Below are 24,076 nucleotides of genomic sequence, written 5' to 3'. Positions count from 1 at the left end.
CATTTAAGACAACAAGAGATGAAAGCGACACAAAAATTCGATGCATAATAGATTTATTGCAGAAAAAAATGTGAATAAATCACACAGAGAGTACAAAGAAAAGCATGGGAAAACAAGAACGACATAGAGAACAGAACAACTGAAGCCAAAATATTTAACACATCCAGTTCTGAACAAACAGAGGTAAATAAATGGAAATATAACATGAGGTTGATATAAACGACATAAAAAATAAGGATCAAAGACAAGGAAAGAACAATGAAATTCTTAAACAAAATACATTAATAAAAGAGAACATAAAGAATTAGATGTTCAAACTGGACATAAAGCAAAATAATAACCAACTGAAAAGAAAAGGTTTAAAGAAAACACTAATGGCGACAATAATGGGATGAAAAACTTGGGGATTTCTCCATTGCTGACACATCAAAAAGCCTCTCTGGCGGCTCTAGCAGGGCCCGCAGGTGTCCCAGAGCTTCTTGCTGTAGCGGGGCAAGGCGCAAGGGCTGCAGGCGGGAGCAGCGTAGGCTCTGCCAAAGGTGCACAGGCCCCCCGAGGCCTGGGTGGCGCCGGCGCCGTAGAGGCCGCCCAGCCCCAGGGAGCCGCCAAAGGCCGGGGCTCCGGAGGAGCCCACCACGGCTTGCTGGGGGAAGGAGCTGAGGATGGGGCCGGGGAAGGTGACCACCACGGGCGGCGGCTGGATCAAGGCCGACGAGTCGGGACACTGGCGGGCGCACAGCTCGTTGCAGCTCTCAGCGATGGGCTGCGGCACGGCCACGCTGGTGCGAGGAGGGCACAGGTCGTAGCAGGACATGTTGGCGTGAGAGACGAGATGAGGCTGAAAGGCAATGGGGACAAGCAGCGGTTACAAGCAGGGCAGACAAGGGCAGCTCCCGCAGCAGCAGCGCCCCGTTCCCTGAGCGGCCAAAGCCCCCCAGCCTTGCCCAGCCTGCCCGGCCCTGGCCCCGTGCCCTGCAGCCCCCTGAGAGCCGCGATGATGGGCAGAGGCCGAGAGCTGCCAAAAATCCCTGCCCGAGCGAGTCCCTGTGCCCAGCCCGGCTCCGTCCGGCCCGCCCAAGGGGCTCCTTCCTCGCTCATCCCGACGAGGCTCGGCCGGGCCTGGCCGGGCCAGGCTACTGCCAGCACGGCCGCTGCCCCGGCAGCTCCGCTGGCCACCGAGGGCCCTGGGCAGCCCCGCTGGCCACGAGGCAGAGCCCCGCAGGCAGGCACCCACCTGCCCTTGGGCTGAGCAGAGCGAGGCCGCAGCGGTGGATGCAGCCCTGGCCCGGGACAGCGCTTTTATGGGCGGCCGCAGAGGCGGGGCAGGGGCTGCCCACGCTGGGGCCGCGCCTGCGGGGCCAAGGCGGGCTCGGCCCTGCTGCCGCGGGGCTCTTCTGCTGACTCCTGCCTTTCCTGCCCGGCCCCGAGCTGCACCATCAGCGCCTGCAATTAGCCCGCTGCCACGCTGCTGCAGCCCCAGGCACGCAGCGCCTGCCCTGGCTCACCCGCTGGCCCTCAGGGCCACCGGCCACAGCCCGGCCAAGGCCCGAGGAAAGGCAGCTCCGCTGGGGCCCTGCCTGCTCAGCGCCCTGCAGCACCCGACAGTGCAGCACAGCTGGCCTCCGGCTGCCCCCGCCCGCTGCCCGCCACCTCTGCGACACAGGCGACAAAGAGCCCTCGTGCCACTGAGCCCTGAGCTCCGCCCTGGGACAAGGATCACAAAGGGCCGGCAAGCGCAACACACTCTAGGGCTCTCTCAGCCCCGGCCAGAGCCCCTCCGAGCCCTCCCGTGAGCCCCTGGAGCCAAATTCCTGGGTGCCATCAGCGCTCTCAAGGCTGTGAGGCGGCAGGAAGGACAGGATGGCTTGGGCAGCGGGAGCTGCTGGGCTGGCAGCCGGGGGATGCTGACTCAGGGAGGGGCAGGGGGGCACAGCCCTGGTGTCAGCAGCAGCAGGAGGAAGAGGAGGAGGAGCAGGAGCAGGGAGTGTCCCCTGTGCAGATTGGCCCGGCTGGAGCTGAGCAATGGCCCGGCTGCTATAAAAGCCGTGCCTGGGCCAGCCGGGGCCAAGCACTGCCCTGGCCACCTTCTCCTCCTCGGGGACAAGGGTAAGTGTGCGAGCGCTTGTGCCCGCGGCTCCCGGCTGCAGCCCGGCGGCCCCTGGGGCTCGGGCGCTGCCTGTGCCGCTCTCCCTCCCGCCACGGCTGCCCTCTCTTGCAGAGCTCCCTCGGATCCCAGGCCAACATGTCCTGCTACGAGCTGTGCCCTCCTCGCAGCAGCCTGGACCTGTGTCCCCCCCGCAGCAGCGTGGCCGTGCCGCAGCCCATCGCTGAGAGCTGCAACGAGCTGTGCGCCCGCCAGTGCCCCGACTCGTCGGCCTTGATCCAGCCGCCGCCCGTGGTGGTCACCTTCCCCGGCCCCATCCTCAGCTCCTTCCCCCAGCAAGCCGTGGTGGGCTCCTCCGGAGCCCCGGCCTTTGGCGGCTCCCTGGGGCTGGGCGGCCTCTACGGCGCCGGCGCCACCCAGGCCTCGGGGGGCCTGTGCACCTTTGGCAGAGCCTACGCTGCTCCCGCCTGCAGCCCTTGCGCCTTGCCCCGCTACAGCAAGAAGCTCTGGGACACCTGCGGGCCCTGCTAGAGCCGCCAGAGGCCAGCCCGAGCAGCCGCGCCCGCCTCAGCCCAGCCCGCACAAGCTGAGCTCGCCACAAGCTGCCCCGGCCTCCTGCAGCCCGTGACACCCGGCCTGCCTGGGGCCTGCCCAGCGCCCCTCTGCCAGCCCCTCCCGCCCTGCTCCCCACAATAAACTCGCCTGCAATCTATTCCTGCCTCTCTTGGCCTCTTTTCCAAGTCAGGATGGGTTTGTGGATGGGGGAGATGAAAGAGTGGGAGGGTAAATGGTGTTAGAGGGATGGATCAGGGGAAATGGGAAATGGATGGGAACGGGGAGGTAAATTATAAGAGGGGCTGGGGGAGTGGACATTCATGAGGGGAAGGTGTTTAAATCAAAGGGAAATTGTAATGATGTGAAGGAGAGCACTGGCTCCCCTTTACATTAACCTTACCCTTCTCTGGGTAAGGTTGGGATATGGAGAGAGGAAGGAGAAGAAGGAGAAGGGGAAGGAGAAGGAGAAGGACAAGGATAAGGACAAGGACAAGGACAAGGACAAAGGAAAGGACAAAGGACAAGGACAAAGGACAAGGACAAAGGACAAGGAGATGTACAAGGACAGGGACAAGGAATAGGAAAACGACAATGAGATGTACAAGGAAAAGGACAAAGACAAGGAGCTCCAAGCACTCTGCCTGAAGACAGACAGATGCCCCAGCTTGCAGCCCATGGCACCAGGGGCTTTTACCCACCCGCAGCCGTGCTGGCAGTGAGTGGGGCTGTCCCCGGAGCCGGGAGCCATGCAGGCCCAGAGGCTGTCAGAGCTGCAGCCCCCTGTGCCGTCATGGCTCTGCTTCAGCACCTTGGACAGAAATCAGAGTGAGACATCCCCTCACCATTCCCTGTACATTGAATGTCCTTGTCATCAACTCCTCATCCTGATCTATGTCTTAGCCTTCGTTCTTTGTATTTTTCCCTCTCCTTGTTTCTAATTTGTCTTTTCTTCTCCTCTTTACTCTTGTCCTTGTCCTTCCTCTTTTCCTCTTTCTCCTTCTCCTCCTTCTCCACCTTCTATTTCTTTGTTCTCTTCCAATGGTACTTTTTCTTCTTCGTTTTCTTCTTCCCCTAGGTCTCCTCCTCCTCGTCGTTCTCATTGCTGTTCACCTTCTCGCCCTGCTTCACCTTGTCCATTTCCGAACCCGCTCCAATTTCTATTTCATCTCCACCTCCTCGAGCGCCTTCCCTCTTCTATTTTCCCCTTCCCCTTGCCCTTCCATTTCCCATTTCCCCTGATCCATCCCTCTAACACCAATTCCCCTCCCACTCTTGGAACTGCCCCATCCCCGGACCCTTCCTGACTTGGAAAAGAGGCCACGAGAGGCAGGAATAGATTGCAGGCGAGTTTATTGTGGGGAGCAGGGCGGGAGGGGCTGGCAGAGGGGCGCTGGGCAGGCCCCAGGCAGGCCGGGTGTCACGGGCTGCAGGAGGCCGGGGCAGCTTGTGGCTAGCTCAGCTTGTGCGGGCTGGGCTGAGGCGGGCGCGGCTGCTCGGGCTGGCCTCTGGCGGCTCTAGCAGGGCCCGCAGGTGTCCCAGAGCTTCTTGCTGTAGCGGGGCAAGGCGCAAGGGCTGCAGGCGGGAGCAGCGTAGGCTCTGCCAAAGGTGCACAGGCCCCCCGAGGCCTGGGTGGCGCCGGCGCCGTAGAGGCCGCCCAGCCCCAGGGAGCCGCCAAAGGCCGGGGCTCCGGAGGAGCCCACCACGGCTTGCTGGGGGAAGGAGCTGAGGATGGGGCCGGGGAAGGTGACCACCACGGGCGGCGGCTGGATCAAGGCCGACGAGTCGGGGCACTGGCGGGCGCACAGCTCGTTGCAGCTCTCAGCGATGGGCTGCGGCACGGCCACGCTGGTGCGAGGAGGGCACAGGTCCAGGCTGCTGCGAGGAGGGCACAGCTCGTAGCAGGACATGTTGGCGTGAGAGACGAGATGAGGCTGAAAGGCAATGGGGACAAGCAGCGGTTACAAGCAGGGCAGACAAGGGCAGCTCCCGCAGCAGCAGCGCCCCGTTCCCTGAGCGGCCAAAGCCCCCCAGCCTTGCCCAGCCTGCCCGGCCCTGGCCCCGTGCCCTGCAGCCCCCTGAGAGCCGCGATGATGGGCAGAGGCAGAGAGCTGCCAAAAATCCCTGCCCGAGCGAGTCCCTGTGCCCAGCCCGGCTCCGTCCGGCCCGCCCAAGGGGCTCCTTCCCCGCTCATCCCGACGAGGCTCGGCCGGGCCTGGCCGGGCCAGGCTGCTGCCAGCACGGCCGCTGCCCCGGCAGCTCCGCTGCCCACCGAGGGCCCTGGGCAGCCCCTGGGCCGCGAGGCAGAGCCCCGCAGGCAGGCACCCACCTGCCCTTGGGCTGAGCAGAGCGAGGCCGCAGCGGTGGATGCAGCCCTGGCCCGGGACAGCGCTTTTATGGGCGGCCGCAGAGGCGGGGCAGGGGCTGCCCACGCTGGGGCCGCGCCTGCGGGGCCAAGGCGGGCTCGGCCCTGCTGCCGCGGGGCTCTTCTGCTGACTCCTGCCTTTCCTGCCCGGCCCCAAGCTGCACCATCAGCGCCTGCAATTAGCCCGCTGCCACGCTGCTGCAGCCCCAGGCACGCAGCGCCTGCCCTGGCCCACCCGCTGGCCCTCAGGGCCACCGGCCACAGCCCAGCCAAGGCCCGAGGAAAGGCAGCTCCGCCGGGGCCCTGCCTGCTCAGCACCCTGCAGCACCCGACAGTGCAGCACAGCTGGCCTCCGGCTGCCCCCGCCCGCTGCCCGCCACCTCTGCGACACAGGCGACAAAGAGCCCTCGTGCCACTGAGCCCTGAGCTCCGCCCTGGGACAAGGATCACAAAGGGCCGGCAAGCGCAGCACACTCTAGGGCTCTCTCAGCCCCGGCCAGAGCCCCTCCGAGCCCTCCCGTGAGCCCCTGGAGCCAAATTCCTGGGTGCCATCAGCGCTCTCAAGGCTGTGAGGCGGCAGGAAGGACAGGATGCCTTGGGCAGCGGGAGCTGCTGGGCTGGCAGCCGGGGGATGCTGACTCAGGGAGGGGCAGGGGGGCACAGCCCTGGTGTCAGCAGCAGCAGCAGCAGGAGGAGGAAGAGGAGGAGGAGCAGGAGCAGGGAGTGTCCCCTGTGCAGATTGGCCCGGCTGGAGCTGAGCAATGGCCCGGCTGCTATAAAAGCCGTGCCTGGGCCAGCCGGGGCCAAGCACTGCCCTGGCCACCTTCTCCTCCTCGGGGACAAGGGTAAGTGTGCGAGCGCTTGTGCCCGCGGCTCCCGGCTCCAGCCCGGCGGCCCCTGGGGCTCGGGCGCTGCCTGTGCCGCTCTCCCTCCCGCCACGGCTGCCCTCTCTTGCAGAGCTCGCTCGGATCCCAGGCCAACATGTCCTGCTACGACCTGTGCCCTCCTCGCAGCAGCCTGGACCTGTGTCCCCCCCGCAGCAGCGTGGCCGTGCCGCAGCCCATCGCTGAGAGCTGCAACGAGCTGTGCGCCCGCCAGTGCCCCGACTCGTCGGCCTTGATCCAGCCGCCGCCCGTGGTGGTCACCTTCCCCGGCCCCATCCTCAGCTCCTTCCCCCAGCAAGCCGTGGTGGGCTCCTCCGGAGCCCCGGCCTTTGGCGGCTCCCTGGGGCTGGGCGGCCTCTACGGCGCCGGCGCCACCCAGGCCTCGGGGGGCCTGTGCACCTTTGGCAGAGCCTACGCTGCTCCCGCCTGCAGCCCTTGCGCCTTGCCCCGCTACAGCAAGAAGCTCTGGGACACCTGCGGGCCCTGCTAGAGCCGCCAGAGGCCAGCCCGAGCAGCCGCGCCCGCCTCAGCCCAGCCCGCACAAGCTGAGCTCGCCACAAGCTGCCCCGGCCTCCTGCAGCCCGTGACACCCGGCCTGCCTGGGGCCTGCCCAGCGCCCCTCTGCCAGCCCCTCCCGCCCTGCTCCCCACAATAAACTCGCCTGCAATCTATTCCTGCCTCTCCTGGCCTCTTTTCCAAGTCAGGAAGGGTCGTGGATGGGGGAGATCCCAGAGTGGGAGGGGAAATGGTGTTAGAGGGATGGATCAGGGGAAATGGGAAATGGATGGGCAAGGGGAAGGGGAAAATAGAAGAGGGAAGGCGCTCGAGGAGGTGGAGATGAAATAGAAATTGGAGCGGGCTCGGAAATGGACAAGGTGAAGCAGGATGAGAAGGTCAACAGCAATGAGAACGACGAGGAGGAGGAGACCGAGGGGAAGAAGAAAACGAAGAAGAAAAAGTACCATGGGAAGAGAACAAAGAAATAGAAGGTGGAGAAGGAGAAGGAGGAGAAGGAGAAAGAGGAAAAGAGGAAGGACAAGGACAAGAGAAAAGAGGAGAAGAAAAGACAAATTAGAAACAAGGAGAGGGAAAAATACAAAGAACGAAGGCTAAGACATAGATCAGGATGAGGAGTTGATGACAAGGACATTCAATGTACAGGGAATGGTGAGGGGATGTCTCACTCTGATTTCTGTCCAAGGTGCTGAAGCAGAGCCATGACGGCACAGGGGGCTGCAGCTCTGACAGCCTCTGGGCCTGCATGGCTCCCGGCTCCGGGGACAGCCCCACTCACTGCCAGCACGGCTGCGGGTGGGTAAAAGCCCCTGGTGCCATGGGCTGCAAACTGGGGCATCTGTCTGTCTTCAGGCAGAGTGCTTGGAGCTCCTTGTCTTTGTCCTTGTCCTTCTCCTTGTCCTTCTTCTCCTTGTCCTTCTCCTTCTCCTTCTCCTTTCCCTTCTCCTTCTTCTCCTTCCTCTGCTCCATATCCTAACCTTACCCAGAGACGGGTAAGGTTATTGTAAAGGAGAGCCAGTGCTCTCCTTCACATCATTACACTTTCCCTTGTCGTTGTACATCTCCTTGTCGTTTTCCTTTTCCTTGTCCTTGTCCTTCTACATCTTCTTGTCCTTCTCCTTCTCCATCTTTATCCCTTCTCCTTCTGCTACTTCTCCTTCTCCTTCAACAGCTCCCTCACCTCACCCATTCCCACTGCTGTCTTTCCTATCCTTACACTTTCCCTTTGATTTAAACACCTTCCCCTCATGAACCTCCACTCCCCCAGTCCCTCTTATAATTTACCTCCCCTTCCATTTCCCATTTCCTCTGATCCATCCCACTAACACCATTTACCCTCCCACTCTGGGAACTGCCCCATCCCCGGACCCTTCCTGACTTGGAAAAGAGGCCACGAGAGGCAGGAATAGATTGCAGGCGAGTTTATTGTGGGGAGCAGGGCGGGAGGGGCTGGCAGAGGGGCGCTGGGCAGGCCCCAGGCAGGCCGGGTGTCACGGGCTGCAGGAGGCCGGGGCAGCTTGTGGCGAGCTCAGCTTGTGCGGGCTGGGCTGAGGCGGGCGCGGCTGCTCGGGCTGGCCTCTGGCGGCTCTAGCAGGGCCCGCAGGTGTCCCAGAGCTTCTTGCTGTAGCGGGGCAAGGCGCAAGGGCTGCAGGCGGGAGCAGCGTAGGCTCTGCCAAAGGTGCACAGGCCCCCCGAGGCCTGGGTGGCGCCGGCGCCGTAGAGGCCGCCCAGCCCCAGGGAGCCGCCAAAGGCCGGGGCTCCGGAGGAGCCCACCACGGCTTGCTGGGGGAAGGAGCTGAGGATGGGGCCGGGGAAGGTGACCACCACGGGCGGCGGCTGGATCAAGGCCGACGAGTCGGGGCACTGGCGGGCGCACAGCTCGTTGCAGCTCTCAGCGATGGGCTGCGGCACGGCCACGCTGCTGCGGGGGGGACACAGGTCCAGGCTGCTGCGAGGAGGGCACAGCTCGTAGCAGGACATGTTGGCCTGGGATCCGAGCGAGCTCTGCAAGAGAGGGCAGCCGTGGCGGGAGGGAGAGCGGCACAGGCAGCGCCCGAGCCCCAGGGGCCGCCGGGCTGCAGCCGGGAGCCGCGGGCACAAGCGCTCGCACACTTACCCTTGTCCCCGAGGAGGAGAAGGTGGCCAGGGCAGTGCTTGGCCCCGGCTGGCCCAGGCACGGCTTTTATAGCAGCCGGGCCATTGCTCAGCTCCAGCCGGGCCAATCTGCACAGGGGACACTCCCTGCTCCTGCTCCTCCTCCTCTTCCTCCTGCTGCTGCTGACACCAGGGCTGTGCCCCCCTGCCCCTCCCTGAGTCAGCATCCCCCGGCTGCCAGCCCAGCAGCTCCCGCTGCCCAAGCCATCCTGTCCTTCCTGCCGCCTCTCAGCCTTGAGAGCGCTGATGGCACCCAGGAATTTGGCTCCAGGGGCTCACGGGAGGGCTCGGAGGGGCTCTGGCCGGGGCTGAGAGAGCCCTAGAGTGTGCTGCGCTTGCCGGCCCTTTGTGATCCTTGTCCCAGGGCGGAGCTCAGGGCTCAGTGGCACGAGGGCTCTTTGTCGCCTGTGTCGCAGAGGTGGCGGGCAGCGGGCGGGGGCAGCCGGAGGCCAGCTGTGCTGCACTGTCGGGTGCTGCAGGGTGCTGAGCAGGCAGGGCCCCAGCGGAGCTGCCTTTCCTCGGGCCTTGGCTGGGCTGTGGCCGGTGGCCCTGAGGGCCAGCGGGTGGGCCAGGGCAGGCGCTGCGTGCCTGGGGCTGCAGCAGCGTGGCAGCGGGCTAATTGCAGGCGCTGATGGTGCAGCTCGGGGCCGGGCAGGAAAGGCAGGAGTCAGCAGAAGAGCCCCGCGGCAGCAGGGCCGAGCCCGCCTTGGCCCCGCAGGCGCGGCCCCAGCGTGGGCAGCCCCTGCCCCGCCTCTGCGGCCGCCCATAAAAGCGCTGTCCCGGGCCAGGGCTGCATCCACCGCTGCGGCCTCGCTCTGCTCAGCCCAAGGGCAGGTGGGTGCCTGCCTGCGGGGCTCTGCCTCGCGGCCCAGGGGCTGCCCAGGGCCCTCGGTGGCCAGCGGAGCTGCCGGGGCAGCGGCCGTGCTGGCAGCAGCCTGGCCCGGCCAGGCCCGGCCGAGCCTCGTCGGGATGAGCGGGGAAGGAGCCCCTTGGGCGGGCCGGACGGAGCCGGGCTGGGCACAGGGACTCGCTCGGGCAGGGATTTTTGGCAGCTCTCTGCCTCTGCCCATCATCGCGGCTCTCAGGGGGCTGCAGGGCACGGGGCCAGGGCCGGGCAGGCTGGGCAAGGCTGGGGGGCTTTGGCCGCTCAGGGAACGGGGCGCTGCTGCTGCGGGAGCTGCCCTTGTCTGCCCTGCTTGTAACCGCTGCTTGTCCCCATTGCCTTTCAGCCTCATCTCGTCTCTCACGCCAACATGTCCTGCTACGAGCTGTGCCCTCCTCGCAGCAGCCTGGACCTGTGTCCCCCCCGCAGCAGCGTGGCCGTGCCGCAGCCCATCGCTGAGAGCTGCAACGAGCTGTGCGCCCGCCAGTGCCCCGACTCGTCGGCCTTGATCCAGCCGCCGCCCGTGGTGGTCACCTTCCCCGGCCCCATCCTCAGCTCCTTCCCCCAGCAAGCCGTGGTGGGCTCCTCCGGAGCCCCGGCCTTTGGCGGCTCCCTGGGGCTGGGCGGCCTCTACGGCGCCGGCGCCACCCAGGCCTCGGGGGGCCTGTGCACCTTTGGCAGAGCCTACGCTGCTCCCGCCTGCAGCCCTTGCGCCTTGCCCCGCTACAGCAAGAAGCTCTGGGACACCTGCGGGCCCTGCTAGAGCCGCCAGAGGCCAGCCCGAGCAGCCGCGCCCGCCTCAGCCCAGCCCGCACAAGCTGAGCTCGCCACAAGCTGCCCCGGCCTCCTGCAGCCCGTGACACCCGGCCTGCCTGGGGCCTGCCCAGCGCCCCTCTGCCAGCCCCTCCCGCCCTGCTCCCCACAATAAACTCGCCTGCAATCTATTCCTGCCTCTCCTGGCCTCTTTTCCAAGTCAGGAAGGGTCGTGGATGGGGGAGATCCCAGAGTGGGAGGGGAATTGGTGTTAGAGGGATGGATCAGGGGAAATGGGAAATGGAAAGGCAAGGGGAAGGGGAAAATAGAAGAGGGAAGGCGCTCGAGGAGGTGGAGATGAAATAGAAATTGGAGCGGGTTCGGAAATGGACAAGGTGAAGCAGGGCGAGAAGGTGAACAGCAATGAGAACGACGAGGAGGAGGAGACCTAGGGGAAGAAGAAAACGAAGAAGGAAAAGTACCATGGGAAGAGAACAAAGAAATAGAAGGTGGAGAAGGAGAAGGAGGAGAAGGAGAAAGAGGAAAAGAGGAAGGACAAGGACAAGAGTAAAGAGGAGAAGAAAAGACAAATTAGAAACAAGGAGAGGGAAAAATACAAAGAACGAAGGCTAAGACATAGATCAGGATGAGGAGTTGATGACAAGGACATTCAATGTACAGGGAATGGTGAGGGGATGTCTCACTCTGATTTCTGTCCAAGGTGCTGAAGCAGAGCCATGACGGCACAGGGGGCTGCAGCTCTGACAGCCTCTGGGCCTGCATGGCTCCCGGCTCCGGGGACAGCCCCACTCACTGCCAGCACGGCTGCGGGTGGGTAAAAGCCCCTGGTGCCATGGGCTGCAAGCTGGGGCATCTGTCTGTCTTCAGGCAGAGTGCTTGGAGCTCCTTGTCTTTGTCCTTTTCCTTGTACATCTCCTTGTCGTTTTCCTATTCCTTGTCCCTGTCCTTGTACATCTCCTTGTCCTTGTCCTTTGTCCTTGTCCTTGTCCTTGCCCTTTGTCCTTGTCCTTGTCCTTGTCCTTGTCCTTCTCCTTCTCCTTCTCCTTCTCCTTCTCCTTCCCCTTCTCCTTCTTCTCCTTCCTCTCTCCATATCCCAACCTTACCCAGAGAAGGGTAAGGTTAATGTAAAGGGGAGCCAGTGCTCTCCTTCACATCATTACAATTTCCCTTTGATTTAAACACCTTCCCCTCATGAACCTCCACTCCCCCAGCCCCTCTTTCCATTTTCCTCCCTTTTCCCTTCTATTTCCCATTTCCCCTGATCCATCCCGCTAACACCATTTCCACTCCCACTCTTGGAACTGCCCCATACCCGGACCCATCCTGACTTGGAAAAGAGGCCACGAGAGGCAGGAATGGATTGCAGGCGAGTTTATTGTGGGGAGCAGGGCGGGAGGGGCTGGCAGAGGGGCGCTGGGCAGGCCCCAGGCAGGCCGGGTGTCACGGGCTGCAGGAGGCCGGGGCAGCTTGTGGCGAGCTCAGCTTGTGCGGGCTGGGCTGAGGCGGGCGCGGCTGCTCGGGCTGGCCTCTGGCGGCTCTAGCAGGGCCCGCAGGTGTCCCAGAGCTTCTTGCTGTAGCGGGGCAAGGCGCAAGGGCTGCAGGCGGGAGCAGCGTAGGCTCTGCCAAAGGTGCACAGGCCCCCCGAGGCCTGGGTGGCGCCGGCGCCGTAGAGGCCGCCCAGCCCCAGGGAGCCGCCAAAGGCCGGGGCTCCGGAGGAGCCCACCACGGCTTGCTGGGGGAAGGAGCTGAGGATGGGGCCGGGGAAGGTGACCACCACGGGCGGCGGCTGGATCAAGGCCGACGAGTCGGGGCACTGGCGGGCGCACAGCTCGTTGCAGCTCTCAGCGATGGGCTGCGGCACGGCCACGCTGGTGCGAGGAGGGCACAGGTCCAGGCTGCTGCGAGGAGGGCACAGCTCGTAGCAGGACATGTTGGCCTGGGATCCGAGCGAGCTCTGCAAGAGAGGACAGCCGTGGCGGGAGGGAGAGCGGCACAGGCAGCGCCCGAGCCCCAGGGGCCGCCGGGCTGCAGCCGGGAGCCGCGGGCACAAGCGCTCGCACACTTACCCTTGTCCCCGAGGAGGAGAAGGTGGCCAGGGCAGTGCTTGGCCCCGGCTGGCCCAGGCACGGCTTTTATAGCAGCCGGGCCATTGCTCAGCTCCAGCCGGGCCAATCTGCACAGGGGACACTCCCTGCTCCTGCTCCTCCTCCTCTTCCTCCTGCTGCTGCTGACACCAGGGCTGTGCCCCCCTGCCCCTCCCTGAGTCAGCATCCCCCGGCTGCCAGCCCAGCAGCTCCCGCTGCCCAAGCCATCCTGTCCTTCCTGCCGCCTCTCAGCCTTGAGAGCGCTGATGGCACCCAGGAATTTGGCTCCAGGGGCTCACGGGAGGGCTCGGAGGGGCTCTGGCCGGGGCTGAGAGAGCCCTAGAGTGTGTTGCGCTTGCCGGCCCTTTGTGATCCTTGTCCCAGGGCGGAGCTCAGGGCTCAGTGGCACGAGGGCTCTTTGTCGCCTGTGTCGCAGAGGTGGCGGGCAGCGGGCGGGGGCAGCTGGAGGCCAGCTGTGCTGCACTGTCGGGTGCTGCAGGGTGCTGAGCAGGCAGGGCCCCAGCGGAGCTGCCTTTCCTCGGGCCTTGGCTGGGCTGTGGCCGGTGGCCCTGAGGGCCAGCGGGTGGGCCAGGGCAGGCGCTGCGTGCCTGGGGCTGCAGCAGCGTGGCAGCGGGCTAATTGCAGGCGCTGATGGTGCAGCTCGGGGCCGGGCAGGAAAGGCAGGAGTCAGCAGAAGAGCCCCGCGGCAGCAGGGCCGAGCCCGCCTTGGCCCCGCAGGCGCGGCCCCAGCGTGGGCAGCCCCTGCCCCGCCTCTGCGGCCGCCCATAAAAGCGCTGTCCCGGGCCAGGGCTGCATCCACCGCTGCGGCCTCGCTCTGCTCAGCCCAAGGGCAGGTGGGTGCCTGCCTGCGGGGCTCTGCCTCGCGGCCCAGGGGCTGCCCAGGGCCCTCGGTGGGCAGCGGAGCTGCCGGGGCAGCGGCCGTGCTGGCAGCAGCCTGGCCCGGCCAGGCCCGGCCGAGCCTCGTCGGGATGAGCGGGGAAGGAGCCCCTTGGGCGGGCCGGACGGAGCCGGGCTGGGCACAGGGACTCGCTCGGGCAGGGATTTTTGGCAGCTCTCTGCCTCTGCCCATCATCGCGGCTCTCAGGGGGCTGCAGGGCACGGGGCCAGGGCCGGGCAGGCTGGGCAAGGCTGGGGGGCTTTGGCCGCTCAGGGAACGGGGCGCTGCTGCTGCGGGAGCTGCCCTTGTCTGCCCTGCTTGTAACCGCTGCTTGTCCCCATTGCCTTTCAGCCTCATCTCGTCTCTCACGCCAACATGTCCTGCTACGAGCTGTGCCCTCCTCGCAGCAGCCTGGACCTGTGTCCCCCCCGCAGCAGCGTGGCCGTGCCGCAGCCCATCGCTGAGAGCTGCAACGAGCTGTGCGCCCGCCAGTGCCCCGACTCGTCGGCCTTGATCCAGCCGCCGCCCGTGGTGGTCACCTTCCCCGGCCCCATCCTCAGCTCCTTCCCCCAGCAAGCCGTGGTGGGCTCCTCCGGAGCCCCGGCCTTTGGCGGCTCCCTGGGGCTGGGCGGCCTCTACGGCGCCGGCGCCACCCAGGCCTCGGGGGGCCTGTGCACCTTTGGCAGAGCCTACGCTGCTCCCGCCTGCAGCCCTTGCGCCTTGCCCCGCTACAGCAAGAAGCTCTGGGACACCTGCGGGCCCTGCTAGAGCCGCCAGAGGCCAGCCCGAGCAGCCGCGCCCGCCTCAGCCCAGCCCGCACAAGCTGAGCTCGCCACAAGCTGCCCCGGCCTCCTGCAGCCCGTGACACCCGGCCTGCCTGGGGCCTGCCCAGCGCCCCTCTGCCAGCCCCTCCCGCCCTGCTCCCCACAATAAACTCGCCTGCAATCTATTCCTGCCTCTCGTGGCCTCTTTTCCAAGTCAGGAAGGGTCCGGGGATGGGGCAGTTCCAAGAGTGGGAGGGTAAATGGTGTTAGAGGGATGGATCAGGAGAAATGGGAAATGGATGGGCAAGGGGAAGGGGAAAATAGAAGAGGGAAGGCGCTCGAGGAGGTGGAGATGAAATAGAAATTGGAGCGGGTTTGGAAATGGACAAGGTGAAGCAGGATGAGAAGGTGAACAGCAATGAGAACGACGAGGACAGGAGACCGAGGGGAAGAAGAAAACGAAGAAGAAAAAGTACCATGGGAAGAGAACAAAGAAATAGAAGGTGGAGAAGGAGGAGAAGGAGAAAGAGGAAAAGAGGAAGGACAAGGACAAGAGAAAAGAGGAGAAGAAAAGACAAATTAGAAACAAGGAGAGGGAAAAATACAAAGAACGAAGGCTAAGACATAGATCAGGATGAGGAGTTGATGACAAGGACATTCAATGTACAGGGAATGGTGAGGGGATGTCTCACTCTGATTTCTGTCCAAGGTGCTGAAGCAGAGCCGTGACGGCACAGGGGGCTGCAGCTCTGACAGCCTCTGGGCCTGCATGGCTCCCGGCTCCGGGGACAGCCCCACTCACTGCCAGCACGGCTGCAGGTGGGTAAAAGCCCCTGGTGCCATGGGCTGCAAGCTGGGGCATCTGTCTGTCTTCAGGCAGAGTGCTTGGAGCTCCTTGTCTTTGTCCTTTTCCTTGTACATCTCCTTGTCGTTTTCCTATTCCTTGTCCTTTTCCTTGTACATCTCCTTGTCCTTGTCCTTTTTCCTTGTCCTTTTCCTTGTCCTTTGTCCTTGTCCTTATCCTTGTCCTTCTCCTTCTCCTTCCCCTTCTCCTTCTTCTCCTTCCTCTCTCCATATCCCAACCTTACCCAGAGAAGGGTAAGGTTAATGTAAAGGAGAGCCAGTGCTCTCCTTCACATCATTACAATTTCCCTTTGATTTAAACACCTTCCCCTCATGAATGTCCACTCCCCCAGCCCCTCTTATAATTTACCTCCCCGTTCCCATCCATTTCCCATTTCCCCTGATCCATCCCTCTAACACCAATTCCCCTCCCACACTTGCATCTCCCCCATCCACGGACCCATCCTGACTTGTAAAAGAGGCCACGAGAGGCAGGAATAGATTGCAGGCGAGTTTATTGTGGGGAGCAGGGCGGGAGGGGCTGGCAGAGGGGCGCTGGGCAGGCCCCAGGCAGGCCGGGTGTCACGGGCTGCAGGAGGCCGGGGCAGCTTGTGGCGAGCTCAGCTTGTGCGGGCTGGGCTGAGGCGGGCGCGGCTGCTCGGGCTGGCCTCTGGCGGCTCTAGCAGGGCCCGCAGGTGTCCCAGAGCTTCTTGCTGTAGCGGGGCAAGGCGCAAGGGCTGCAGGCGGGAGCAGCGTAGGCTCTGCCAAAGGTGCACAGGCCCCCCGAGGCCTGGGTGGCGCCGGCGCCGTAGAGGCCGCCCAGCCCCAGGGAGCCGCCAAAGGCCGGGGCTCCGGAGGAGCCCACCACGGCTTGCTGGGGGAAGGAGCTGAGGATGGGGCCGGGGAAGGTGACCACCACGGGCGGCGGCTGGATCAAGGCCGACGAGTCGGGGCACTGGCGGGCGCACAGCTCGTTGCAGCTCTCAGCGATGGGCTGCGGCACGGCCACGCTGCTGCGGGGGGGACACAGGTCCAGGCTGCTGCGAGGAGGGCACAGGTCGTAGCAGGACATGTTGGCCTGGGATCCGAGCGAGCTCTGCAAGAGAGGGCAGCCGTGGCGGGAGGGAGAGCGGCACAGGCAGCGCCCGAGCCCCAGGGGCCCCCGGGCTGGAGCCGGGAGCCGCGGGCACAAGCGCTCGCACACTTACCCTTGTCCCCGAGGAGGAGAAGGTGGCCAGGGCAGTGCTTGGCCCCGGCTGGCCCAGGCACGGCTTTTATAGCAGCCGGGCCATTGCTCAGCTCCAGCCGGGCCAATCTGCACAGGGGACACTCCCTGCTCCTGCTCCTCCTCCTCTTCCTCCTGCTGCTGCTGACACCAGGGCTGTGCCCCCCTGCCCCTCCCTGAGTCAGCATCCCCCGGCTGCCAGCCCAGCAGCTCCCGCTGCCCAAGCCATCCTGTCCTTCCTGCCGCCTCTCAGCCTTGAGAGCGCTGATGGCACCCAGGAATTTGGCTCCAGGGGCTCACGGGAGGGCTCGGAGGGGCTCTGGCCGGGGCTGAGAGAGCCCTAGAGTGTGCTGCGCTTGCCGGCCCTTTGTGATCCTTGTCCCAGGGCGGAGCTCAGGGCTCAGTGGCACGAGGGCTCTTTGTCGCCTGTGTCGCAGAGGTGGCGGGCAGCGGGCGGGGGCAGCCGGAGGCCAGCTGTGCTGCACTGTCGGGTGCTGCAGGGCGCTGAGCAGGCAGGGCCCCAGCGGAGCTGCCTTTCCTCGGGCCTTGGCTGGGCTGTGGCCGGTGGCCCTGAGGGCCAGCGGGTGGGCCAGGGCAGGCGCTGCGTGCCTGGGGCTGCAGCAGCGTGGCAGCGGGCTAATTGCAGGCGCTGATGGTGCAGCTCGGGGCCGGGCAGGAAAGGCAGGAGTCAGCAGAAGAGCCCCGCGGCAGCAGGGCCGAGCCCGCCTTGGCCCCGCAGGCGCGGCCCCAGCGTGGGCAGCCCCTGCCCCGCCTCTGCGGCCGCCCATAAAAGCGCTGTCCCGGGCCAGGGCTGCATCCACCGCTGCGGCCTCGCTCTGCTCAGCCCAAGGGCAGGTGGGTGCCTGCCTGCGGGGCTCTGCCTCGTGGCCAGCGGGGCTGCCCAGGGCCCTCGGTGGCCAGCGGAGCTGCCGGGGCAGCGGCCGTGCTGGCAGCAGCCTGGCCCGGCCAGGCCCGGCCGAGCCTCGTCGGGATGAGCGAGGAAGGAGCCCCTTGGGCGGGCCGGACGGAGCCGGGCTGGGCACAGGGACTCGCTCGGGCAGGGATTTTTGGCAGCTCTCTGCCTCTGCCCATCATCGCGGCTCTCAGGGGGCTGCAGGGCACGGGGCCAGGGCCGGGCAGGCTGGGCAAGGCTGGGGGGCTTTGGCCGCTCAGGGAACGGGGCGCTGCTGCTGCGGGAGCTGCCCTTGTCTGCCCTGCTTGTAACCGCTGCTTGTCCCCATTGCCTTTCAGCCTCATCTCGTCTCTCACGCCAACATGTCCTGCTACGACCTGTGCCCTCCTCGCAGCAGCCTGGACCTGTGTCCCCCCCGCAGCAGCGTGGCCGTGCCGCAGCCCATCGCTGAGAGCTGCAACGAGCTGTGCGCCCGCCAGTGCCCCGACTCGTCGGCCTTGATCCAGCCGCCGCCCGTGGTGGTCACCTTCCCCGGCCCCATCCTCAGCTCCTTCCCCCAGCAAGCCGTGGTGGGCTCCTCCGGAGCCCCGGCCTTTGGCGGCTCCCTGGGGCTGGGCGGCCTCTACGGCGCCGGCGCCACCCAGGCCTCGGGGGGCCTGTGCACCTTTGGCAGAGCCTACGCTGCTCCCGCCTGCAGCCCTTGCGCCTTGCCCCGCTACAGCAAGAAGCTCTGGGACACCTGCGGGCCCTGCTAGAGCCGCCAGAGGCCAGCCCGAGCAGCCGCGCCCGCCTCAGCCCAGCCCGCACAAGCTGAGCTCGCCACAAGCTGCCCCGGCCTCCTGCAGCCCGTGACACCCGGCCTGCCTGGGGCCTGCCCAGCGCCCCTCTGCCAGCCCCTCCCGCCCTGCTCCCCACAATAAACTCGCCTGCAATCTATTCCTGCCTCTCCTGGCCTCTTTTCCAAGTCAGGAAGGGTCCGTGGATGGGGGCAGTTCCCAGAGTGGGAGGGGAATTGGTGTTAGAGGGATGGATCAGGATAAATGGGAAATGGAAGGGCAAGGGGAGATTAAAAGAGAAGTGCTCTGGGGCTGGTTGACAACGCGGGGATTTGTCCTGGCTTAGACTCAGTGATGTTGGAGGTGTTTTTCTGCTTCTTGGGGTTCTCAGGTGGCTCGTGGAATGTGGCACAGGAAAGTTTCCTTTCCCCGCACTCAGCAGGCTCTGCCCCGGCCCATGATGGTCACTGTTAATTCTGCTCACACCAGTTCACCCACCCTGTTTTTCCAGTCTGAATCTCTGATTCCCTCCTGCTCAGCGCCACTCAGCTTTCTGTTATCAGGGCTCCCAGAAAATGTGCCAATGCCAGGAACGCTAATGAATAATCAGAGGTTTTTCTGGACGGATCCTTGAGTAATTAATGGAGTAAACTCCCTCCACCCCTTAACTCCCGTGTAGACACTGAGAGAAATGCCGGCCCTCTGCTGGATTTTGCAATCAGACGTGAGCTCACTCCGAGCCGGCATCCAGCCCAAGTTAAAGCTGTGTAATCGTTGTTCCCTGAGTGTTAATGGCTCTCTCCAGGGCTGTTATCTTGGGCTGAGCGCTTGTCTGACACAACACTTAATTAGGCTGGTACCTGCCTGGCACTGCCTCGCTCACAGGACCGGGTGAAATTTGGCTGTCGCAGCTCAGGTATTCGGCTGGGCTCGTGGAGGCTGTGGGTGGAAGCAAAGATTAGAAGAAGGTTCAGGTTGGGCATAGGAATTTCCTCCTGGAAAGGGCTCAGGAAAGTTTAGAATTCCCTTGATATATCCAAGGAATTCCCCGATGTTGGGATGGGTGACCAGGTGGGGATCAGGCACAGCTCGGACCACCTCAAAGGTCTTTTCCAACCGGAACAATTCTGCAATTCTTTTGGTAAAAATATTCTCAGGTAAGTGTTTGTTTGCCCGCAAAAATGAAGTGTTGTTTTCTGAAAATAAACGCAGCCTTTCACGGGTACCTTGGGCTAATTTTCGTTTCAGTTTATTACGTATGGCCATCTGACAGATCCAGTCCCATATGAGGAGGAATACTGAAATAACCTGTGAAAAGTAAAATTAGCTGTTCCTTGCCACTGATCAAGACTTTTTTTTTTTAAAAGTCCCGGTGAAGGAAGAGGTAAATCCTCTCTAATGCATCAATCCATGTTCTTTTTACCTCACCTGCTGACAGGTTCAGCCAAACCTTCCCTGCGGCAACTTTATCATGGCAGTGATTAATGAAAAAAGAGAGGGTAGTGCCTCATCTTTTCTCATTAGATACCAATCTCAAAAATTGTTTCCCTTTGTTCATCTTCCTCCTATCATTCCTTTTCAGAGCAGAACTTCAGGCAGTATTTTTTAGCTTTGTCTTTGAGGGCAGTTGGATGATTCCAACATCGCCAGGAAGATTTAAAATTTAAAGGAATCCCAGCACTAAATTAACCACTTTAAAGAAAGAACCATGGAATATCCTGGGTTGGAAAGGCCACACAGGGATTGAGTCCAACTCCTGGCCCGGCACAGGCACCCCAAGAATCCCACCCTGTGTCTGACAGCATTGGTAATGTGACTGTTCCCCGTTCCAGTGCCAAACTGGATGGAAACAATTGGAATAACTACTGGAAGTCTGACAGCTGGAATAATTATTGTAAGGGCAGAGAGAACTCTCAGCTGCAGCTCTGACCAAAAACATCTCAGCCCAGTTCTGATGGGAGGGGAGAGGAATCCACTCTGGGGCTTAACAGGAAAAACAAAGGCAGGTGTTGGATGCAGGATTTTTTTATTGCAAGGGCAGGGAAGGCCCCACTGGACGAGGACAAGCGAGGCAGGGACAGGCAGGTTGTCCCTCACGAGAGCTGCTCGTTCAGCCTTGTGGCAGGAGGCAGCAGTTTCAGGGAGATGGTGGAGTTTCAGGGTGGGATGGTGGAGCCGCACATTCGGCCACTGGAAGGGGCGCGGAAGAGGAGACGGAACGAAGGAAGGAGGAAACGAAAAGGATGAGGGGTTCTGACTCCACGGTGTGAAGCCTGATGCTCTGCCCCTTCCTCAGGAGCTCACGTGAGGATCCAACAGTGTTTGCTGAGTCGAGGGATTTCCCCTTGGGGTTTAGCAGGAGCCGCAGCTGCCACGGCCATAGCGGCCGTAGCGGCCGGACCAAGAGCCAAAGGATCTCCCGAAGCCAGACAGGCCCCGGAACCCCCCGTAGCCCCCCAGACCCCCATAGCCCAGGGATCCGTAGCCCCCGTATCCACAGAGACCCCCATATCCCCCAGATCCATAACCGCCATATCCTCCAGAGCCAAATCCTCCATATCCCAGGGATCCAAATCCTCCGTATCCCAGGGATCCATAACCACCATAGCCCAGGGATCCATAACCCCCATAGCCCAGGGATCCATAACCCCCATAGCCCCCATATCCATAACCCCCGTAGCCCAGGGACCCATAGCCCCCATAGCCCAGGGAGGAGCCCCCAGAGGCTCCAAGGAACGGTGCTCCAGCAGATCCCACCACGGAATCCTGCGGGAAGGAGCTGAGGATGGGCCCGGGGAAGGTGACCACCACGGCGGGAGGCTGGATCACGGCGGTGGAGTCGGGGCACTGGCGCACACACGGCTCGTTCCCGCTGTCAGCCAGGGGCTGGGGACGGATGAGGCCGGAGCCAGCGGTGGAGCACAGGTCATTGCAGGACATTTTGCAGGGATTGGAGGTCGAGCTACAAGAGTTGAGCAAGTGCAAGATGTTACTTAGCAGCAGAAAAGAGCTCTGGAGTTGGCTGCCTTTCCCCAGACAGGAGAGCTTTGAAGCACCGGAATTTCCCCAGGTCTATTAAAGAAGTAAATGGAATAAGAACAGCCAAAGTTATTTTCTCGAGCACTTTGGTGAGTCAGGGGATCAACAAGGATGGGACTCTGCTCCAAGAGTCGAGTGTGTTGTTATTCAGGATCTCATGACTCTGGCTCTTCATTGCTACTGATCTCCTTTGTGCTGATCCTTGTCAGAACAGGGATTACAACTCCTTGTCTGCTCAGATTCCCTTCTTGGATGAGACCATCACAAGGGAATTGCAAAAATGATTGTCCCAAATCTCTAAACATTCAATCAGGGCTTTGAGATCCCTACAATGAGCTGAACACCCCGGAATTTTGATTTGGGCTCCCAAATCTTTTGAAAAATTCTCACACCAAACCACTTGCCCGCATTAACTCGGAAAAAACCCAGCGCTTCACATGAGCTTAAATTCCTCCTTAAATTCCTTAAATTCCCTCCAGGATCCCTTCTAATCTTAAATAAATCTCTTAAAGAGTGTTTTAAACAGTTCTCAATTCTTCTTTTTGTCCTATTCCAAGCCAGTACCTGGTCTCTTGGGGAGTTCATGCCCATTTATATTGAATTAAAAGCATTTTGGGCGATTTGTAATAGAACAAACTAATGTAATGGCAGGTTTGCCTCCAAACTCAACATCTCCCTGCGAACCAGGGAGATTTAAACTTTCCAAACAACTTTCAGTCACCCATTTAACCGAACAGAGGATAGGAATAAACACCGAACCTGTCACATCATGGATACCAACGGGTGGAGGCAACCCAATATCCAACAGAATTTTCTGGTAAGAAACTCAGCTTGGTTTGGGACCAAACACCAACCCAGAAAGCAGAGAGAGATACCAAAAGCAGCAAAAAAAGCGGTTCCAAAAGCAGCAAAGAGCAGCTCCAGACTTACCAAGTCGTCGGGAAGAACGAGTGAAGGGAAGACGTTTGGGACAACCCCAAGAGGAGACAGCTTTTATACAGTTCTGACTTTGCCTGAGGGCTCAGAGGAGCTCATTAGTTGACACAGAACATTTTTTTGGTATTGATTGCTTCTCAAAATGATGAAATTGTTGTTCTTTCTGTTTGGGTTTATTCTTGATCTCAATTATGGCGTTACGTCACACGAGGCACTTTGATCTGAAACGCTGATGGGTGAAATTAGTGCATCTTTCATCCCAAAACGTGATTCATGAATTAGTACCAGTTTTCTGGAGTGGCACCATGTGCTGAGCTGTTTATACACAAATATTCTTCTCCTGTATCATAAGACAAATACGTTTGGGCAGGTACAGAAGTTATAAAAATCTTAGAATGGTTTGGGGACACAAATATCCAGAAAAATCTTATTTTTTCTCTGACCCTTAAGCCACAGCTTAAACGCGAGTTTAGTTCTGAAGGGAGAGATATTTATGATTGTAAGAAATAGAATGGAAAGATCAAAATAATCGGAGCGTACGTTGAATTAATAATTGAATTCATGTTTTATTGAGCTGGCTTCATCTCTGGAAGTGTTCAGGGGCAGTTTGGATCAACCTGGGGTGGTGGAAGGTGTCCCTGTCCATGACAGGGGGTGACACAAGATGGTCTTTGGGGTCCCTCCCAACTTTAAACCATCCTTTGATTCTACATAGGAGAAATCCCGAATTTAGCTGTAGTGGAAATAAAACCCCTTTGTTTTTAGAGAGGATCTTGCAGCTAATCCCGTCCTTGAAGGCATCTTTCAGCACAGAGCAATTACGAGGTGAGAATCTGCTGGGAAAAGCAAATGCTGGATTTGCTGAGGTTTCTCTCTCTGTTTACACCACCATTGTTCTACTCTATCATTATCGTCGTTATCATAATCACCCACGTGGTTGCCTTCACACCACGTATTATTTGTAATTTATGAGCTTTTTCCGAATCTGGAGAGACATATGAGGATTCCCCGAGCCATTATCCTGGCCAGAAAAAAAAATATAAAAAAAAAAAAAAAAAAAAAAAAAAATCCATGTCAAAGTTTTACAAGAACATTCCAAGGGATTTTCAAATACCTCCTTGAACACCCATTACTGACTCGTTCCTACTGTGTCAGAGCTATATAAAATCTGTGCCTGGGTGTAAACACCCCACAATTACAAGAGATTATCACACTAAAATGGATAAACTGAGGACACTGGGGTTTTTCCCACGATCAGCTCTTATGGTATTGACCTTTGTGTCTTTGACCTTAAGAATAAAATTTTTTTTTTTTTTTATTTAAAATTTTCATTTTATTTAGAACACAGAATGGTGTGTCTCTAACGTGTGAAAATAGGAGGGGAAACATGAGAATGGAAAGGAAAGCTCTTTAAAAAAAACTTAATTTCCATGGAATTGTGGCTGCCAGGTGAAATATTTCTGTTTCCAGGGGCTGAAATAGAACCAGGAGAGAGTTTAAAAAGAAACATGGGGCGAGACTTCTAAGTGTTGAACTGACAGGAAAAGAGGGAGCAGATTAAAATTGACAGAGGGGAGGTTTAGATGGGATTTTGGGATGGAGCTGTTCCCTGTGAGGGTGGGGAGGACCTGGCACAGGTGATTCCATGGATTCCCCGTCTCTGGAAGTGTCCAAGGCCAGGATGGATGAGGCTTGGAGCAACCTGGTGCGTGGAACGTGTCCCTGCCCACGTCAGGGGGTGCCTCTGGATGATCTCTAAGGTCTTTTTCAACCCAAACCACTCCATGACAGCATTTTGTGGTATAAAGTTCATTCAAAAGTGCTCCTGATTGTTGTGTTTGCCTGGCCTTGAGTAGGTGGAGGGAGAAATGCTGAACATGCAGAACCAATGTGTGGGGTTTTTTTTTATTTTCCCTTTGTTATTTGTCCCCAGTCCTCATTTGAACTCCTAAAAGAAATTCCATTCCGTGTCTGTTGTTGATCACACTCCAGGACCTTTACCTGGGCAAAACCATGAGTGTCCCTCAATCATCCTAATCACGGAGCACTCATAAATAAACCAAGTCAGTTTTATTTCCTCCCCTAACGCTAAGTAGATCAATGGCATCGTAAAAACATAATTCCCCCGACAAAGCCCGGAGACAATAGAGGTCTGGGGTGGAATGTGTGGGTTTAAAGTGCACCAGCAATAAGCAAAGACAATTTCAGCACTTTGGGGAATTATGTGTCCTGCAATTTGGGGTTGGGACCTAATTACATCAGGTGCCCGGTGCCCTCTGGGCAGGCAAGGAGCTCTATAAAAGGTGTCTCCACCAGGTCCTTCCATCCACTTCTCTCACCTGTTCTGCCTTCGTCAACCAGGTAAG

General features: G+C 60.6%; 11 protein-coding genes across 17 annotated transcripts; 5 read left to right on the top strand and 6 right to left on the bottom strand.

Annotated features, from left to right (window-relative positions):
• Positions 1-36: 36 nt before the first annotated feature.
• On the bottom strand, positions 37-2,207 carry LOC147648856 (scale keratin-like). Its single transcript, XM_086865998.1, has 2 exons — positions 1,235-2,207; positions 37-838 (listed from the first exon to the last, which is right to left on the bottom strand). The coding sequence occupies exon 2, from the start codon at positions 812-814 to the stop codon at positions 449-451; it is 366 nt and encodes a 121-aa protein (XP_086722124.1). The 5' UTR covers positions 815-838; positions 1,235-2,207; the 3' UTR covers positions 37-448.
• A 31-nt stretch (positions 2,208-2,238) lies between these two features.
• Positions 2,239-2,799, top strand: LOC147648855 (feather keratin 4-like). The gene has a single exon (XM_086865994.1). It carries the CDS (start codon positions 2,243-2,245, stop codon positions 2,633-2,635), a length of 393 nt encoding a protein of 130 aa, XP_086722120.1. The 5' UTR covers positions 2,239-2,242; the 3' UTR covers positions 2,636-2,799.
• A 1,204-nt stretch (positions 2,800-4,003) lies between these two features.
• LOC147648854 (feather keratin 4-like) lies at positions 4,004-5,068 on the bottom strand. The gene is made up of 2 exons (XM_086866147.1): positions 4,986-5,068; positions 4,004-4,590 (listed from the first exon to the last, which is right to left on the bottom strand). Exon 2 carries the CDS (start codon positions 4,564-4,566, stop codon positions 4,174-4,176), a length of 393 nt encoding a protein of 130 aa, XP_086722273.1. The 5' UTR covers positions 4,567-4,590; positions 4,986-5,068; the 3' UTR covers positions 4,004-4,173.
• Positions 5,069-5,136: 68 nt separating this feature from the next.
• On the top strand, positions 5,137-6,576 carry LOC147648853 (feather keratin 4-like). Its single transcript, XM_086866148.1, has 2 exons — positions 5,137-5,866; positions 5,979-6,576. Exon 2 carries the CDS (start codon positions 6,003-6,005, stop codon positions 6,393-6,395), a length of 393 nt encoding a protein of 130 aa, XP_086722274.1. The 5' UTR covers positions 5,137-5,866; positions 5,979-6,002; the 3' UTR covers positions 6,396-6,576.
• Positions 6,577-7,844: 1,268 nt separating this feature from the next.
• Positions 7,845-8,630, bottom strand: LOC111939595 (feather keratin 4-like). The gene is made up of 2 exons (XM_023941877.2): positions 8,538-8,630; positions 7,845-8,425 (listed from the first exon to the last, which is right to left on the bottom strand). Exon 2 carries the CDS (start codon positions 8,399-8,401, stop codon positions 8,009-8,011), a length of 393 nt encoding a protein of 130 aa, XP_023797645.2. The 5' UTR covers positions 8,402-8,425; positions 8,538-8,630; the 3' UTR covers positions 7,845-8,008.
• A 696-nt stretch (positions 8,631-9,326) lies between these two features.
• Positions 9,327-10,385, top strand: LOC147648852 (feather keratin 4-like). The gene is made up of 2 exons (XM_086866109.1): positions 9,327-9,409; positions 9,805-10,385. Exon 2 carries the CDS (start codon positions 9,829-9,831, stop codon positions 10,219-10,221), a length of 393 nt encoding a protein of 130 aa, XP_086722235.1. The 5' UTR covers positions 9,327-9,409; positions 9,805-9,828; the 3' UTR covers positions 10,222-10,385.
• Positions 10,386-11,605: 1,220 nt separating this feature from the next.
• LOC147648851 (feather keratin 4-like) lies at positions 11,606-12,391 on the bottom strand. Its single transcript, XM_086866146.1, has 2 exons — positions 12,299-12,391; positions 11,606-12,186 (listed from the first exon to the last, which is right to left on the bottom strand). The coding sequence occupies exon 2, from the start codon at positions 12,160-12,162 to the stop codon at positions 11,770-11,772; it is 393 nt and encodes a 130-aa protein (XP_086722272.1). The 5' UTR covers positions 12,163-12,186; positions 12,299-12,391; the 3' UTR covers positions 11,606-11,769.
• Positions 12,392-13,087: 696 nt separating this feature from the next.
• Positions 13,088-14,146, top strand: LOC147648850 (feather keratin 4-like). Its single transcript, XM_086866145.1, has 2 exons — positions 13,088-13,170; positions 13,566-14,146. The coding sequence occupies exon 2, from the start codon at positions 13,590-13,592 to the stop codon at positions 13,980-13,982; it is 393 nt and encodes a 130-aa protein (XP_086722271.1). The 5' UTR covers positions 13,088-13,170; positions 13,566-13,589; the 3' UTR covers positions 13,983-14,146.
• A 1,190-nt stretch (positions 14,147-15,336) lies between these two features.
• On the bottom strand, positions 15,337-16,477 carry LOC147648849 (feather keratin 4-like). The gene is made up of 2 exons (XM_086866018.1): positions 16,030-16,477; positions 15,337-15,917 (listed from the first exon to the last, which is right to left on the bottom strand). Exon 2 carries the CDS (start codon positions 15,891-15,893, stop codon positions 15,501-15,503), a length of 393 nt encoding a protein of 130 aa, XP_086722144.1. The 5' UTR covers positions 15,894-15,917; positions 16,030-16,477; the 3' UTR covers positions 15,337-15,500.
• A 341-nt stretch (positions 16,478-16,818) lies between these two features.
• Positions 16,819-17,878, top strand: LOC111939577 (feather keratin 4-like). Its single transcript, XM_023941857.2, has 2 exons — positions 16,819-16,901; positions 17,298-17,878. The coding sequence occupies exon 2, from the start codon at positions 17,322-17,324 to the stop codon at positions 17,712-17,714; it is 393 nt and encodes a 130-aa protein (XP_023797625.2). The 5' UTR covers positions 16,819-16,901; positions 17,298-17,321; the 3' UTR covers positions 17,715-17,878.
• Positions 17,879-20,087: 2,209 nt separating this feature from the next.
• On the bottom strand, positions 20,088-20,675 carry LOC111939583 (scale keratin-like). Of its 7 annotated transcripts, none has more exons than XM_086866017.1 (2): positions 20,326-20,675; positions 20,088-20,124 (listed from the first exon to the last, which is right to left on the bottom strand). In XM_086866017.1, exons 1-2 carry the CDS (start codon positions 20,673-20,675, stop codon positions 20,088-20,090), a joined length of 387 nt encoding a protein of 128 aa, XP_086722143.1. The 7 variants fall into 7 exon arrangements, with proteins under 7 accessions (XP_086722143.1, XP_086722142.1, XP_086722137.1 ...); XM_086866016.1 differs by having other exon boundaries at positions 20,088-20,133; positions 20,332-20,675; XM_086866011.1 differs by having other exon boundaries at positions 20,088-20,272; positions 20,339-20,675.
• Positions 20,676-24,076: the final 3,401 nt, after the last annotated feature.

Source organism: Cyanistes caeruleus, chromosome 30 (genome assembly GCF_971803275.1).
Source record: "Cyanistes caeruleus chromosome 30, bCyaCae1.hap1.1, whole genome shotgun sequence".
In the NCBI taxonomy this organism is placed as follows: domain Eukaryota; kingdom Metazoa; phylum Chordata; class Aves; order Passeriformes; family Paridae; genus Cyanistes; species Cyanistes caeruleus.
The sequence above is the reverse complement of the archived record's forward strand: the minus strand, read 5'-3'. Positions and strand labels throughout refer to the sequence as shown.